We start from the raw sequence: 18,142 nt of genomic DNA, 5'->3' as shown, positions 1-18,142 counted from the left end.
CATCTCAGAATCAGTGGTGGTGGTTAGTCTGAACTGAATGAAATGCAAATTTCCAGCTTACTAGGGACTGAATATTCCTTAGATGTGTCATCCTTACATTTGATTTTTCCAGAACCTGAATCCTGTGAAGTATCAGTAAAGAATTTCTAAGGGGGATTCTTTCCTGGGCAGTCCGATGAGAAGCAGACATTCCAGAGGAGAGGAGGCCACAGCAGAGGTGGGGACTCTAGCTGTCACCTAACCCAGGATCTTGCCACATGAAAATAAATATTTGAAGATAAAAATAGAAATAAGGACTCATTCTTAGCTTGCTGCTGTCCCTCTGTTTCAGTGACATAAAATTAATCAATCTGTGGTTTCTGCAGAACCTGACAACTTTTAAAACACCATGTCATTATTAAATGTTTTGCTGTCTGCTTTACTCTTGCATCATGCTCATTACTTTTGTCTTTGAGGCTTTTTAAAAATACCGCACAAGTCTGCTAATTGCTTTTGTACAGAAAAAAATAGCATAGGTTAAGAATGGGAATTTCTAAATGTGCTTTGCCTGTAGTATTCTGATCTGGTTCACATATCAAAAGTCATGGCTTATTGTGAATGCATGCAGGTTCTGGAAGAAGGGTTTGCAGTAGTTTCACTCCTCTCATTGTTTTGCTGTTGCATCACTCTGAGCTAAACCATGGTTTGGCTTAGCATGTCACCTGGGCTCATGGTTTACCGGTAGCTCCTTGGACAAGCAACAAGCTGATCATTAGTCTGGAGAGAGTTGATCCATGAGCTAGGTTCAGATGCCATGCTAGGGCAAACTATTGCTTTACTCATCATGATACAGCAGCAAAACTAGAAAGGAGCAAAGTGGCCTTAATCTCTCTGGGAACCCATGTGCTTGCATGTTCATACTAAAACAGGCCACTGAGATCCAGTGTGGTGGAATAAGAAGTGTATTGGTCTTGCACTCAGGAGACCTAGCCTCAAATCTCTGCTTGGCCATAAGGCTTACTGGGTGACCTTGAGCTAGTCATATTCTTGGCCTAACCTACTATGCAGGGGACTTGAGTAAGGTGTCTGTGGCAGAGGACTACTAAATTTTTGTATAGTGTAGTGTCAGGATATACATGTAATAATAGTAGCCCATGCTGTAATGCATTGTTGTTGGGCTCTGAACCACACTATTCTTCATTTGAAAAAACACTGCTCGGGCTGTTACTTTATATAGTTGTTCCCTCTATTGCCGTTTCTCTCTGTACTCCATCCAAGAAAAGAAAGCACCTCTATGCATTTTTGGAGATGCACAAAAGAAAGAATCTTGGCTTAAAATCTGCATACAATTTTCTGCTCTTTCTACCCTTCTTGCTTTGAGAAGGGATCAATACTCTTTTAAAATAAACTCATATTGTTGAGAATTCTCACCCTATTCTCCAGATAGCTGGATCAGGTATGTTCCCCTTCCCCTCCTCCTGAGCTCCTTAACAACAACTCCTTGGCTCACATAAATCAGTTTAAGTAAAATAAGTAAGTTATTTATTTTGGGTGGGCAAATACTGGTGATGAATCTCTGGGGTGGTCATGATTTCCAACAATTTGAATAAACATTGATTGTTCTAATTCTTAGGCTTCCTGAGGTGAGGATGTATCCTGAAATAAACTGGGATATTTCACTTCTTCAGAATTGTGCATAAAACACTTGAGTGTTTTCCAGGACCTTTAGTAAGATGGTGAGAGCCAGACTTCCATAGCTTTGTTCTGCTGAATGGAGGCAATAGAGCATTCTGAAGAGATTTTGGATATTATTTTTTATATTTTGGCTGTGTTTGGGCAAATGCTGCAGCAGACTCAAAGTGAGAGAGATTTAACATAGGAAAGGCATGTTGAACACCACAGATTCCATATTTAAAGCTTTTTATTCTAACACATGTTCCAAAATTGCTTAAAGCTATAATACGGAAAATAGAATGTTCTTCATAAAAGACCCTTCTTAATTGCATTATGATCTATAATGTTCCAAAACTGGATCTCCATTCTACTGTTCCTTGAGAGAACCCTGCTAATTATTTAATACAGGGTTGTAACCTGCATTTGTTTAGCTGTTTCCCATGTAGGATATATCAGCTGATTTCAGTACTGTTCTGAAAACAATTCTCTCCTAGAGGCTTTTTTAGAATCCCAGCTTCTTCCCTGCTGCCTGTTCTAGCCAGTTGCTTATTTTGAAGCTAATTACTTCTATTATATGGTTTTTCAACTTTGTTCAGAAAGAGGCAACTGCTATTGATAGATAGCAATTGCATGAGCTTTCTTGCAAGGCTAACTTAAAAGCAAGGTGTCCCACACTAACACTTAAGTGCTCTTGTCTACATCTGGCTGGATATAATCTATGAGTTGATGCCTGGCAGATAAATTATTTTGGGCATCATTTCAGTTCAGAAAGGCACACCAGCAAAAGAAGCACAAGTCCATTTCTTAGTGCACACTACACACACAAAATGTGTGTTGCTGCTTAGAGTATCTCCCAGGCAACTGGTATTTAGTAAGGGTGACAGGGAGGCAGCAAAAGAGAACCCATTAAGTTCTCTTGCCAATGTTTGCTTGCTTAATTCCCTGAATGAAATTGAATGAAGAGAGAATATTCATTTTGCAAGCTTAGCACTTGAAATGTCAGACAGGTGCTGGAATTCTTGAAATGGTGAGTTAGGCGAATAAACACCCAAGCCTATCCTTTGACATAGCTGGGATATTTACAAGAATGCAGAAAAAGCAGCATAGGGAAGGAGAACAAGGAGGGGGGTGTTATAAAGAACGTGGGGTTTATCTTGACACTTAAACTATACTGGTGTCAATATTTGTCATTATGCATTACAAATATAAAATAAACTGAGCAATGGCTGATGCTGTCAGAGACAGCATGCCACTGAATACCAGTAGCTAGGAATCACTGACAAGCAGAGTGCTGTTTTTTTCAGGTCCTGTTTGCGTGCTCCCCACAGGCATCTGGTTGGCCACTGTGAGAACAGCATGCTGGACTAGATGGGGCATTGATCTGATCTAGCAGAGTTCTTGTTATGCTGTGCCATATAGTAGAAGCCGCTGGCAAGTCAGCATCTTTACCTTGAAGGGCGTTGGCTTCCTGCCCTGAAAATGATTAAATTGTGTGAAATTCAGTTAGATTTGCAGAGGCTGTTCCGTAGGCTCCAGAGGATTCAATGAGTTCCCAGGAACTTTACTGACAGTCCCATATCCCTGTGCCCTCCAGTTGTTTTGGACCACAACTCCCATCATCCTTGATTATTGGCTGTGCTAGCTAGGGTCTTGGAATAATTTTACTCAAAATACCTGGAGCTGGGTTAGGGAAGGCTGTCCTAGAAGATGTGAGATACTGTTCAAAGCTTGCTAAGTAGCTTCCTGTATGATGTTGTTTCTCAGGTTTGAATGATCCAAAGAAAAGGGACAGTTTATTTCATTTTAAAAAGTTATTATTTTAAAAGCAAACGTAACCGTCAATATACTTAATAATGAATAAATCAGAGTAAAAGTAAGATACACACACACACACAAAATAAGTTTATAATAAACAACTTAAAACCTCAACAACTTAAGTCCAGGGTACTTTAGGGACCATCTGAACTCTTCTAGCCCACATCATCTGTAGGAATGATCCTACAGGAATGATCACCTTTAGGAATGTCACTGGTTGTCCCCTTAGTTGTTGAGGCTTAGTGACATCAACACAAATCTGAACCCTTTGAGTTATTGGCCCAGGCTTGTGGAATTGTCCTTTGATAGAGATTCAGCAGGCACCTTCTTTATTGACCTTTAAATGTTTGCTAAAAACTTATTTGTATTGCTAAGCTTATGCAGGCTGTTAAGAAAAGCATTGTAACAGCTGATGAACCATTATTTTCATTCTTTATGTGGTTTTTACTTTTTATTTTGGGACGTGGGTAGCGCTGTGGGTTAAACCACAGAGCCTAGGGCTTGCCGAACAGAAGGTCAGCGGTTCGAATCCCCGTGACAGGGTGAGCTCCCGTTGCTCAGTCCCTGTTCCTGCCAACCTAGCAGTTTGAAAGTATGTCAAAGTGCAAGTAGATAAATAGGTACTGCTCTGGCGGGAAGGTAAACGGCGTTTCTGTGCGCTGCTCTGGTTCGCCAGACCCGGAAGCTGTACGCCGGCTCCCTCGGCCAATAAAGCGAGATGAGCACCAGAACCCCAAAGTCGTCCGCAACTGGACCTAATGGTCAGAGGTCCCTTTACCTTTACCTTTTTACTTGTGTGTGTGTATTCCATAGAATTGGTGCCACTATTTGAGAAATCTATGTGCCTAGTGGCCATTGAACCAAATAGGCAGCCAGTGTAGATTAACAGAACCAGAGTAATATGATCTGAACCATAACTCTGCCAACAATCTGATGGCAGCAAAATGCCACCTTCTATAGGCCAAAAATTGGTGCAGTGGGGGATTTCTGCTTATCATTGAAGGTGGAGCCTGTGACTCTTATGGGGAAATTTACTGTAGCTCCCTTGCTGCAATCAGATGGCAACCACTATCTCCTCTGCCCACCCCACCCCCAATCTGTGGGGGAACTATGGTGACTACTAGCTAGAGCTAAAGTACTCCAGTACGTTTTATTTACCCTCGCTCATAAACTACAAAAAGGAAGAAAAGCATTTACAACCCTCCCCCCCCCAAAAAAACAAAACACCCTCCAAAACTCAGGCTAAACTTTTGGCACTCCAGATGTTTGGCCTAGCTATAATTTTGCACCAGCTAATTTTCTGAACTCTCTTTAAATTAGACCCACATCAAGCATGTTACAGTAGTCTGAATTGGAGGTTACTAAAGGATGAATAGCTATGGCCAGGTCTCACTTTAATAAAGCCAGCTTTATTAATGAAATCTGACCTCTACCTATTACAACTGCCTTTCAAGGGAAGCTGCACAGTTGTAGGGCTAGTTGGATTGCTTTTTCAGGATTAATGTCTTTCTTCCCATCCAATTTAGAAGATTATCAAAGAACCAATACTAGAGAAGTAGAATTTTTGAAGGCTTTAGAAAGATTTAAATGGAGCACAGAGCTGCTGTGCTCTACTTACAGAAAAATAAAAAATAATTTCTCTCTAATTGCTCACTAGCTCCCTTGAGGATTCAGAAAATGTTTTTTGTAATGAGGAACCTTCACTTCTTGAGGGTTAGTTTGCTTACATAACGTTTTGTAGGGAGACAGTGTTATTTTATATAAGTAGTGTAATGTATTTCATCATTGATTTATAGCTGTAAACTGCTTAGCAGCTGTTTGGGCATATGTGTCTCTGTGTGTGTACACACACACACACGTGTATGTGTGTGTGTGTGTCTGTATGTATATGTATATGCGCACCTGTCAAGAGTGCTGTGTGAAAAATGTATACCACCCTTCATAATATTTATCACAGACAGATTACACAGGCATGTAATGTAAAACAAAAGAATAATAAAAAATACAATAAACCAATACATAAATTAAAATAACAGTTAAAACTGTGCATTAAAATATAGCATCCTCCAAATGCTATTTCAAAATGTAACCCATTAAAAGGCCTGCGAGTATTAATATGGATTAGCCTGATGCTGAAAAGACAATAAAGTGGGTGCCAGATAAACCTCCATGAGGAGGGAGTTCCACAGTTGAGGTGCCATAGATGAAAAGGCACTGCCTGCTTAATTTTTGATGGTGGTGCCATTCTGAGAAGGGCCTCAAAGTGGAAGGCGTTGGTGTTTGGACAGTTGATATGCAAGACCCTTAAGAATTGAGTTTCCAAGCTTTAAAGATGCAAACCGACTCCTTGAGTCAGGCATCCCCAAACTGCGGCCCTCCAGATGTTTTGGCCTACAACTCCCATGATCCCTAGCTAAGAGGTCCAGTGGTCAGGGATGATGGGAATTGTAGTTCAAAACATCTGGAGGGCCGAAGTTTGGGGGTGCCTGCCTTGAGTGTATATTTATCAGAACTGGTGGAAGATGTTCCCAGCAAGTTCTCCTAGTCAAAATCCTGGCTGCTATATTTTGAACTAATTGCAGCTTCTGAACTATCTTCAAGGAAGGCCCCACATACAACACATTACAGTTGTCAACACAAATGTTACCATTTATTGATAAATGCTGCCCGACTTTTCCTATCCAGAAGAGGATTCCAACTGGCATACCAGCTTAAGCTGGTAGAAACACCCAAAGCTGAAAACTCCCACTGTTCAAGCAACAAATCTGGTGTGAACCAGATCTTTCAAAGGGAGTGCACCCCTGTTCAATGCAGGTTGAATCTCTCCTTCCGAGTCTAGGGAAGCAGCCACACACAGTGCTTTCATTTTATCAGGAATAAGTTTCAGCTTATTGGCCCCCAGCCAGTGTTTTAAAATAGCAGTTTAAAAATCATGTATAGCTTAGCAAATAAAACCTTGAAATATTATGCATTACACGTGATCAAACCCAGTTGCGGGGAATAGACAAGGACAAATGAATATAAGCTGTCCATAGCCAACAACAGGAAAGGCAGCAGAAACAAGGACGAACCCTAAGTTTGTATTCTTTGAAACGAGACCCATCCAAATTAACAGCACTTCTAAGTAAGCATGGTGAGGACCTGGGTTGAAACCTGTATTTTACATAACTGTTTATAGGGCCTCTTAGTCCAAAGAAGACTGATATACCGAGGGCTGAAGCAGTTCTGAACATATTCTTTTCTCTGCTTGGCTGTCTCATGGAGATAGCCATTCTTAAAGCTCGCACTCTAAAGAGCACACCTTGGATCTTGCTGTGTGCGGGACCTGGCAATCCTTGGTCAGCTGAGTGGCTGTTTCAAGAGAAGTCATCTGTTTAGTTCAGTGAGATCATTTATGCTCTTGGAACAGATTTAGCTCTTAGGGTGTTGCTGTCACCGTTGTGGTACTCAGACAATATCCAAGAAGTTGGCTCCGGCCTGTCTTTGAGTTGCTGGCTTTCAGTTCCCCACCGCCTCCCCCAAAGCACCCTGCATGGTGTAAGCCAGTAACTTTTCACTACTCACTACTTTTAAGTTTGTGCTGCGGACTCACAGCATGGATGCTTCTGCTAATTTTGTGCATGAAGACCGCTGAGGATTTTGTAAAGAGGGCAATTGCTTGCGCCAGCAAGGCTTGTTGCAAGCTGCGCTCTGACCCCGAGGTGAGTTTGCCACCTTCCTAGTGCTACTTCCTTTCACTGGGTCTAAACTGAGGTTGTTTCACCAGCATGATCTGCCTGTGATGACCTGCATTAATTCTTTTATGTTTTTCCTCTCTCCCCTTTCGTGTGTATGTGTTTTCCCTCTTCTTCCTTAGATAAATGGCTCGTTTAAATTGGGAGCTGCTACTAAAATATTCTCTGGCTGGCAAATGCAGTGCCTAGCAGCTGCTATCAAGGACGAACCAATCATGAGTGGGGGAGGGGAGCAGGTCGACATTCTGCCGGCCAACTATGTGGTGAAGGACCGTTGGAAAGTGGTGAGTATTTTCCTCTCTCTGCATCTCTTCTAGCCATGATGAAATGTCTTATTCTCAAGCTACCCTTTTACATGGGTTTGTTCCAGTTACCTGAATCCTGCTCTGTGTGACTAGCTGCTTTGATGCCTCTAGGAGCTTGTGAATACTTGGTTTCAGTGGGGTTTTTTATAAGAAGGAAGGAAGGAAAGAAAGAAAGGTCTTAATTGTAACGAACGTACCATTGACCAGTGGCTCATTGTAATGAATTCACCAGGCACTCTTCAAATGATGTTGGGACTACAACTCCTCACATCCCTGATGATTGGCCATGATGACTGGGGCTGATGGGACTTGCAGTCCAACAACATCCAGAGAGCAGACGTTTCTGCATGCCTGATTTAAGGAAGCTGCAGCTGGTGGAGAACATGGTGACTTATCTTGTGCTGAGAGAGGTGTGGGAGGCAGGTCAACTGGAGAGTATTGCATCACTGCTCCAGCCACCAGTACTAGTTCCCTGTTGTCTTTGGACAGATTCCAGTGTTGATTTTTAACATATAAAGGCCCATATAAACATTTCTCTTTACCCAGGCCTTTCATCATTAAATATGGCCTGTTAAAGCTGGGTGGGTGGGATCATTATGATTATTTCATTATTATGTTATATGTTGTTATACTTTTTATTACATTTTTATTATTGATGCTCTGAAAAATGTGTTCTTAATGTTGTACACCACCCTGGGATCTTTTGATAAAGGGCAGAATATAAGTTGAATAAATAGTAGTAGTAGTAGTAGTATAAATAATAGTGGTGGTATAATAAATAATAATAATAATTGCCTAGACCCAGCATATCTTAAGAAACAGCGAATTCCATTTTCTACCATCATGTTTCCTCAGACTGATTATACTGTATTGGCCCAAATATAAGCTGCACTCCCCCCCCCAATTCTGATCATGAAAAGTTAAAGTGCGGCTTATATTCGTGACCTTATGCCACCAGCAAAGCAGCACAGCTCCCCCCCCCCAACCCAGGAAGCAGCCCGGCAACATGGGGCAATGGCGTCCAGTCTGCCTGCTGCTCCCAAGGCTCCCCCTAGCCGCCAAATTTTAAAAGTGTGGCTTATTTGCGGGTGCGGCTTATATTTGGGCCAATATGGTATGTACATCCTTAATAATGCCATCAGAATGAGAAACAAAGACAGTGTGCCCATGCAGAGATTGATTCTAGGTGGCTGTTCTGCAACTCTATAGCTCCTTTCTATTTAATCTCTACCTGTGGGGCCATAATTACTATAGCAGCAGCTGGATAATCTTAAGTGCTGTCAAAGTTTTTTAAATGTATTGTTTGTTTTACTTATTTTTCAAGCGGGTCCTGCAATAAAATGTTGCAGTGCAGAGTACTCCTGTTCAGGATGCCAGCTAGGCCCTTTCCCATGATACTCCATTCCACTCCCCCACCCTCAGTTTTCCAATCCGTTCCCCCACCCCACCCCAGCTATCATGTCATAGCCACTGAATATGCTTGATCTTCATTGGGATGATTCAAGTCTTCCTTGCTTGGTTCTGCCCCCCACTCCTCGCTCAAAGTTTTTTCATAGTTCTGTAAACCTTGGAGCTGTCCTCAGTCTGTTGATATTCCCTCTTTTGTGGGAATGCCATTTTAGTCACATAAGAATTGGCACTTGGGAAATGGAGTTTGTTATTAGTATGGAATAACCTCAGTTATTACTTTCTCTAATTTGATGATGATATAATTATTCAGATTGGCACTTCCTTATAAGCTTTTGCAACCAGAGCCTTCCTAATGCGCCTTGTGGAACAGTGGGTGACTACTTTAGGTCTGTGTGTTCAAGCTGAATTTCCCTGTGTCTGCCCTTCTGATTGTTAGGGAAAATTGAACTCTGAGGAAAAGAGTCTGTGAAGTGGGTTGTATATTTCCTCTGAATTGCTTCATGTAAGGAGTCCCTTTCCGGATACTGCTAAGACAAGTTCAAACTGGTAGACTGTGTGCTGCATGCGCAACAGGGCTGCAAACAGCAACAGCAGAAAGAAATGACCTGAACTGCCTTCAAGGAAGAAGGAATGGATGATTCCTTGTTTGCCCTCCCCTCGTCCCTTTGTCATTCATATCCATTAGGGCTGCATTCATCCATTCACTTAATATTTATCCAATTAAGAGATTTGCTGTACCACCCATCTGTGCGCTGTCAGGCCCTTCTCTCCCAGTCAACACCATAAGGGAGCGTTTTTACAACTGGTTTATCTTGAGAAAATAGTAGAGCTAGCTGCTCCCTTTGAAACAGGAAACAACACCTTACCATGCATTCATTATGCTTTTCACCAAATCTTACAGGAGAGCTGACAGAGTGATAGATGGTGTGGGTAGTGACTTCACCATGTCCCAAATGTAATGTTGCTGCCAGGTTTCTGCTTGGTGCACTGCTGCTTGTCCTATTTCTGTCTAGCAACTAATGCAGCAAGCCTCTGCTCTCTCAGCTAATAAATGTGCAGCATCTCAGTGAGGTGCAGGTATCTTGTACTTTTTCGGATTTGTCTGCAACAGGGTAATTGGGAGCTGTTTTTTGCTTTCCATCCACACTGTTTGTGTTCCTTCAGAATACATGAACTGCAGCTGAGGAGGTCAACTGCTAATGTGGCTTTCATGCTTGCTGGGTTCTGAAGTGTCTGGCACGCTGCCAGCAATATCAGCTTCTGTTGTATTCAACTGTTCAGTGGCACACTAAATTAAGCATATTATTTTTGTAGGTAAAGGCTCAATATGCCAAAATTAAGATTCTTGCTGCTTCTTGCACCGAAAGGATGCTAGCTTTTCAAAATGTTTAAATGAAAAATGCTTAAATAAAACCTTCATTTAAGCATTTTTCATTTAAGCATTTTGAAAAGCTAGCATCCTTTTGGTGCAAGAAACAGCAAGAATCTTTGCACATCCTGATCTCTCTTTCTGTTCCCTTTCCCTTATCATGTTGCCTCAGGGGACTTGTCCTTCAAAAAATCTATATAATCTGCATAGTCCTGAGTTAAGTTAAAATATTATGCTTTTCCATTAAAATCTTTTGAGCTTGTATGCAATCATGAATTGGACTTTGGGTGTAGGTTTTAGCTTAATTACAGGGATATTTATTGCAAAGTGCAGTTGATTTGTTGTGTCAAAGGGATCCGTGGATTTCACTTTATGTTTTATATTTACTCTTGTGTCAGAGTGATAGATTTCTATTTCTTCGGTTACATGTGAAAGCTGTCTAAAGTGCCATATACTAGTTTATGATAATAAGCAATTTTTCAAATTGCTTTAATAAACCTTTGTTTAATTTCCTTGTTTGCCCACTACAGCAAAAATTCTAGCAGTATAGGTGTGAATGAGACTCCTTGGGTACCTGCAGTACAAACTTAAGCCAACATTTCCTCTCCCGTTTATGGATTTTGTTTGAAGTGAGAGAACAGCAAGGTGTGTGGCGGTTGTACAGTGGGTGATGACAAGAACAAGTATGGTGGCAGCAGCAGGAGGAAAGCTGCATTTCCCATTTCTCCTCAAACAGCAAAATGGGACATGCCACCCTGGCTGCCAATATCTTTTGAAGTGGAACAGAGAATCATAGAGTTGGATGGTACCCACAAGGGTCATCTAGTGCAGTGTTTCCCAACCTTGTGCCTCCAGCTGTTTTCGGACTACAATTCCCATCATTCCTGACCACTGGTCTTGCTAGCTAGAGATGATGGGAGTTGTAGTCCCAAAACATCTGGAGGCACAAGGTTGGGAAACACTGATCTAGTGGTCCAACCCCCTACAATGCAGGAGTCCCAGCTGAAGCATCCATGACAGATTGCCATCCAACCTCTGCTTAAAAACTTCCAAGGAAGGAGTGTCCACCACCTCTAATGGGAGTCTGCTCCACTGCTGAACAGTTCTTATTGTCAGAAAGTTTTTCCTTATGTTTAGTTGGAATCCCCTTTCTTGTAAGTTGAAGCCATTGGTTCGAGTCCTGCCCTCAAGAGCAGGAGAAAACAAGCTTGCTCCATCTTCCATGTGACAGCCCTTGATATATTTGAAGATGGCTATCATAGCTCCTCTCAGTCTCCTCTTTCCCAGGTTAAACATACCCAGCTCCTTCAATCATTCCTCATTAGGCTTGGCCTCTAGACTCTTGATCATCTTAGTTGCCTTCTTCTGCACACATTCCAGCTTGTCAACATCCTTTCTAAATTGTAGTGCCCAGATTTGGACACAGTATTTCAGGTGTGGTCTGACCAAGGCAGAATAGAGTGGTACTATTACTTCCTTTGATCTGGACACTATATTTCAGTTGATGCAGCCTAGAATAGCATTAGCTTTCTTTGCTGCTGCTTTACACTGTTATTTCTGTTTAAGTCTTATCTCCATCTCTCCCTGATCAAATCTCTGATAAAAAATCAATGAGTAAGTTGATACTCCTGACTTCGACTCAAACTGTGTCTGTAAGCCAGTGAATGAAGACTGGTGCTATGTCTTAATTGTTGTTTACTTCAGTGGCAAAGAAATGTATTTAGCTTTTTGAGCCAGCACAGATAGCTCCCTTAAGAACATAATAACATTCCTGCTGGATCACACCAAAGGTCTGAATTTGGGAATGAGCATTTTTATGAAAACTGATTACACAATTACCAAGGAGTTGATGGCATTTAGGATAGAGGAAAGGATATCCGTATTCCTCACTCTCTTTCTCTCTCCCACCTGAGTGTGATTTCTGCTCAGCAGTAAACTTAGATCAGGCCTTTTAAAATTGTCCTGACCAAAAATTGGAAGCCTTTTGAGATCTTTAGTTATAAGGTCATCCAGTTGCCTTGAACTGGACTTCCCTTGGCTTTCCTGAAGAAAAGGGCGAGAGGGAAGCCATTGGGAATTAACATTTTGAGCAGTACCTGAATGGGAAGGTAGACAGAGCACTGCAACCATCAAAAGAGATCAGGTGTCCAGTGTCCTTTGAAGCTTGCAATGCTCCAGGCACTTGCCAAAGGGTTCACAGGGAAGATGAGTTTTGATCAGTGTGTTGAAGTGGGAGGGATATATGACATTATACATGTACTGCTGTGGGAGGGAGTTCCAGGTCACCTAACAATTACTGCTGTTCGAAGCAACTTGTTTATTTGCCCAGTTATTCTAGCTAAGGTCATCAAATGAGTGGAAAGCCCAAATCTGCAGGAATGTTGTACAATTCCTGCGGATGACTTGGGAGCAGGGGTCTTGATAACGTAACTGTAACAAGATGGCATTTTAAAAGAGGAAAACTATACTTCTGGAGGGGACAATATGAATATCTGAAGATACTTCTTCCCTGTTCTAAATGTTTGCTCTTAAGGAGGAAGGCAGTGGTTGGCAGTTTGTTTCCTAATAAAAGCAGGTAGGGGAAAGGTTAAGTGCCTGCTCCGAGTGTTGCTTCCCCATTTTTAGGAGTTCTCCGTCTATAGGTTCACATATCTGCATACAATACCTGCAATTTGGGCCTTTTGTTAATGGCTGTTTCAGCTGAACTCCAGATGACATTAGTTAACATGACAATAATAAGAAGTTTGCCTGCAGTCATCCAGCTTCACTTTTGGACAAATGTGTTCTGAGGCAGGCCCATTTATGTTCAACATATGAATCCCTAGGGCAACCAGGAAGAAATAATTAAAATGAAGCAGCAGCAACTGTACCAGATGGTTGCTGAGCAGGTGCTTTTGCTTGAACTGATGATTGATAGTCCAGAATAGAAGGATAGCCTGAGGGAAGGAAGGATGTCACCAAAAATATTTCAAAAGTACCCTAATGATGTACAGTTGGGGAATAAAAGATAGTGTGTGCCCAAATGGGATATGTTAAGCACACCACACAATAAAGAATTAAAGACTAAAAGAGTTTTGAAGTAGTACTGGTGTTTATACCTATGAGCGCTACATTTGCCAAACATTTTTGTTAATAAACTGAATAACACTGGACACTGCACTGGGTTTAAGTAGAGAACAATTCTCACAGGGTTTTATTATTTAATTATATTTGTTAGTCGTGTTCCTTACAATGAAACTCAAGGCAGCATACAGTGAGTAGGCCCAGCCCTCCTTCACTAAGCATGCCAATCTAGAACCACCACCTTCCAACTGGGGCCATGCCCATACTTTAAATAAATAGCAATGAATTAATATACAATAAAAGCAGCCTTTCGCTACCTACTTGGCATGAAGGAGTAGAACTTACACACAGACCTGAGCCCTGGCTTATTTCTCTGTCCCTCAGAATTCAAGCAGTGCTCCCACCATCCTTCTGAGAAGGAAGTCCACAGGGTTTTTTGGTGAAATATTTAAAGCTGATAATAGCACTGGTAAAACTTACAATGGTACTTCATACTTTGCTATACACACACACTCATTCACTACGGTGGCAAGAGACTGTCAATGGATCCCCTTTTGGGATCCTTAATCCCTCCTTCCTCTGGGAGAGTAGCACGAAGACTGCGTAAGGAATCTTTCCTGGCGCCATTTTTATCCTACCTTTCTTCCAAGAATCTCAGGGTAATGCTTATGACCTCCCCCTGCCACTCTTTTATCCTCACACTAGCCATTTGAGATAGTTTAGGCTAAGAGAGACCATTTTTTTGGGTGACTGCCACACATACCCCCAAACCAGAATGGTGCTAGGTCCAAGGCATTGTGGAGAACAAAAGTGTGGCCAGGCTGCCAACATAATTGCCGTTGCAGCTACTTGCAAGACAGAAACTCCAACCACCAGCAGCACACAGAGTATTGTGCTGCTGCTAATAGTGAGCCTAGTCTCTGAAAAACTGCTGGAGAAATTTGGTAAATAATAGAATTGTAGAATTGGAAGGGACCCCAAGGGTCATCTAGTCCAACCCTCTGCAATGTAGGAATCTCAGCTAAAACATCTATGACAATTTGCCATCCAACCTTTGCTTAAAAACCTCCAAGGAAGGAGAATCTACAACTTCCTGAGGGAGACCATTCCACTGTCAAATACTTCTCAATTTCTCTACAAATGGATAGGGTGGAAAAATTTGAGAATTGATTTGTGAACAGCTCTAGTTTTTAAGAGATTTTCCACATAGCACCTTGCTGCACTGTTTTATAAGTGCTGTGATGCTTTTCCAGAAGCACAGGAACTTCACTTGAGAAGTCATGTCATTTTTCCTCATCAGCACATTTTTCTTTGATAATTCTCGCATGTTTACTGTTGGAAGCCAGCCATGTGGACCACACCGGTATTTGGCAACATGGCCTTGCAGAGACCAGCATGGGTTAAATAGTTTCATGTCTTATCAGAATCACTTAAAAATGATGCTTGGACCCCAAATCAGTAGCTTTGCAGACATGGCCCCAAACACTTTATTGATTGTGCCATCTTCATAATAATGGGCTCTGGCTGGGACCTTTCCGTATACAGACATACGTTGGTTTAAGTACGCCTCGGTTTGAGTACTTTCAGTTTAAGTACTCCGCAGACCTGTCTGGAACGGATTAATCCACTTTCCATTACTTTCAATGGGAAAGTACGCTTCAGGTTAAGTACGGACTTCCGGAACCAATTGTGTTTGTAAACCGAGGTACCACTGTACTTTTCAGTGCTTGGATCTGGCACCATTCCAGCAGTGAAACAGTCACAATTTTTATATCATTTTAATATATCTATCACACTTTCCTCTAGATATTGCATGCTGTCAGTATTTTTGATAAATGGAGATGTTAGTTCTTCTCATTTAACAGGGTGACAGTTCAATTTCTAGTCACTTTCTAATCATTTGAGTTTCAGATTGCTGACAGAGACTGGTAATTTCAAAAAAGAAGGATGGAGAATAGCACACATTTTTGTTTTAAAAAATAAAGACAAAACAGTTTTTGCTACTGAATTTAAAAAGAGAGCACCCTCAGCAATTATTAGAAAATACTTTGTTCTGATGTATTTAATTTTTCCTCTAGAAAATATTTTCAGACTTCAAGTCTGGTAGCCTCCCCACTCCACCCCCCAGCTAGTGGTTCTTGTGCTGCCACAAATTCAGAATATTCCATTATAAAATATTAGAAAACATGATTATTATTTTACTAACTTTCAGATTTCACAATCCCTTGTTTGATCTTAGATGCACTCCTCTAATTTTCTATCATATCCCCTGTAAATAAGACATACAGCAGTGCTTCATTTAAAAACGTTCTTAGCTGTCTTGTGGATCTTTTAGCTCAAAAAAGAGAGAGATAAATATGTAATGTAAAGATGTAATTCAGAGCACAGGAAGAACAGTTTTCCTTGCCTCAAAGATTAGAGCAGAAATACAATGGAATAATTGTGGAAGTAACTGCCATTGAATTCAATGGGAATTATTTTTGAGTGAACTCGTATGGCATTAGGCTATATGCCATCCGACTAGGAATTTTCCTAGTCAACAAAAGTAAGACATGAACACTGTGCAACATTTGCTATCATGTAGTTTGAATTGATGTCCTGATACCCAGCTAGGTCATCCAGTGCAAAGATGAAGATGAACATGTTGCTAGCAGTTTCTCCATATTATGCCAATAACAGTCTTGGTACTTTGTCAACAGACACGGTGTGTTCACATCAGCATTAACCGCCTCAGCTGGGATTACCTCACTGCTGACATAAGTAGTACCACTAAACTAAATGCTGTTTCTTTGGAAGCAGAAACCATGTCCAGACAGGTTGTCCTCTCCATTGCTTAGTCTTGTGATATCTCACATGTTTTTGTCTTGCAGCGAGGGAGTGTTTATATATGCTTTGAATTGCTTTGCAACATCTCCCTGCATCCTAAGAGAGATTTTAATATTCATACTACCTGGAATTGGTATAGTGCAGTAGAATGTTCAGAGTGCTTCATTTACATTCACATTACTGTATCTCAATAATTATTAGAACAATCCTGCAAGGTAGGCCAGCAAGATTATCCCTGTGTTGCAGATGGTGTGTTGTTAGTGGCTTCCTAAAGACTACCCAATGAGTTCAAGGCAAAGGCTCCCAGTCTTGAGTTTTATGATGGTAGCCTTTCTATGTATGGCACACAAGGTGACATTGTTCATCACAAAGGTCTGAAGAACCCTCCATGGTGGGACCTATTAGGATAACCCACCCCTGGTGACTTTAAAAAGTCAAGGGATTCCTGAATGCTTTGAAGGATTTTCCAGAAGCCAGAGCTGGCAATCCTGTCAAGGCATTGGTCTTGCTACGGAATGGTGAGATGTGCTGGGCTGTTGACATGATTGCTTCCAAGTGCCCTTTCTGACACTCTGCAGTCTAGAGAGCTCCTCAGTTTTCCAGGGAGCTCCAAGCTATAAAAAAAGTTGGATGAAGGCTAGAACACAAGTGGTGTAAGACTCAATTTGAAGCTGATCGGACACTTACTAGAGTGCATAGCTATGCCTATTGCAATATGGTAAAGGTGACAAAGAAGGCTTACTTTGCCACCTCTATCTGGTTTAGCCTGCAACGTAGAGGCCTGTTGTGACAAGTTTCCCAGGCATTCTGAGGATAAAATCACCTATCTCTATCTTTAGTTGAATGCTGCTGTTATTGCAGAGCCAGGTGAGGTGTTTGACAGAACATCTCGTGGGATTGGTTTCAGTTGAAGAAGCATGAGGACATGGACAAGATGCTTGCAGCATGCTCCTTTGACACCTGCCAAACATAGTTAATTTGAACTAGCCAAGAGGAGTTGGCTGGATGAGTCCAGGGAGTAAACCCATCTTTGCATGGATGGGGCTGGTGCCTTCCTCCTTGAAGGAGGCAGCAGGGTTATATGACGTTTTCCTGTATAGTTCTCCAGTTTCAGGATTCAGGTGAGTTGAAATGCAGTTTGTAAATCCACAAATAATTGTGATTAAGGATCTGCTGGGCTGCTTCTGTTGGTGGCAGCTATGAATTCCTTGTAATGTGAAGTTTGGGCCTCAGTGGTTATATCAGCAAGCTGCAGGTAGCTTACAACATTCGTCATTTGTGTCACTATTTTTGTAATTCAGAAGACTTCCGGCTCAGGAAACAGAGACAATGCTTTAGTGGGGCATTGTTCTGGCCTATAAAACACCATACATCTATCTGAGACTGCAAAGTGACACCACCACTGATTGTAGTCTTCAATTGTCTAGATGATTTATGTCATGTCTTGTAATTAAGTATAATGTTGGCTATGCTGGTTTGATTAGAGTTGGCTGAAAGGTTTTCTTTCACAATTTAGAGTTGACATACCCAGTGGGAACCTCTATCATTGCATATCTTCCCAGCCATGGAACTGGTTAAGTATTTGGTCAGTATAATTTGCTTTAAAAGAGAGAATCCTTGGCAGAGATCCTGCCATAGACGTGCAGATTTTTGTTGTGGGGGGAGGTGGTTCAGTGATCAATAGTTCTTCAAGTCTGCTTGGTCACTTCTTTTTGCCAGCCAGATTGACTGTGATTGACATGATTCAGATGCACACTCCTTTTATTTATATTTGCCCTTGCTGAGCAGGGTTGTCAGCAGTTCATAGGTAGTACACTGGCTTTAATATTCATGAAGTTATATTAACATGCTCTGTGATGGAGCCCTAGATAAAAGGTGAAATACGGTTAAGCAAAAGATTTTTCGTGAGCCAAAAGGCAGTCCCAACGAAGTCTAGGATAGCTATTGAAGGGTTGTGAATGGAAACA

The 18,142-nt window shown here is 41.5% G+C and overlaps 1 protein-coding gene across 1 annotated transcript in view; it reads left to right on the top strand.

Annotated features, from left to right (window-relative positions):
- The first annotated feature begins 7,329 nt into the window (after window positions 1-7,329).
- TTBK1 (tau tubulin kinase 1) overlaps window positions 7,330-18,142 on the top strand; it is an 84,237-nt gene continuing 73,424 nt past the window's right edge. The window contains exon 1 of the mRNA XM_060272250.2: window positions 7,330-7,486. Within this exon, the coding sequence (XP_060128233.2) occupies window positions 7,379-7,486 (108 nt within the window). The 5' untranslated portion in view covers window positions 7,330-7,378. The remainder of the gene's footprint in view (window positions 7,487-18,142) is intronic.

The sequence above is a fragment of the Zootoca vivipara genome, chromosome 3 (genome assembly GCF_965207765.1).
Source record: "Zootoca vivipara chromosome 3, rZooViv2.hap1.1, whole genome shotgun sequence".
Lineage (NCBI taxonomy): Eukaryota > Metazoa > Chordata > Lepidosauria > Squamata > Lacertidae > Zootoca > Zootoca vivipara.
The sequence above is the reverse complement of the archived record's forward strand: the minus strand, read 5'-3'. Positions and strand labels throughout refer to the sequence as shown.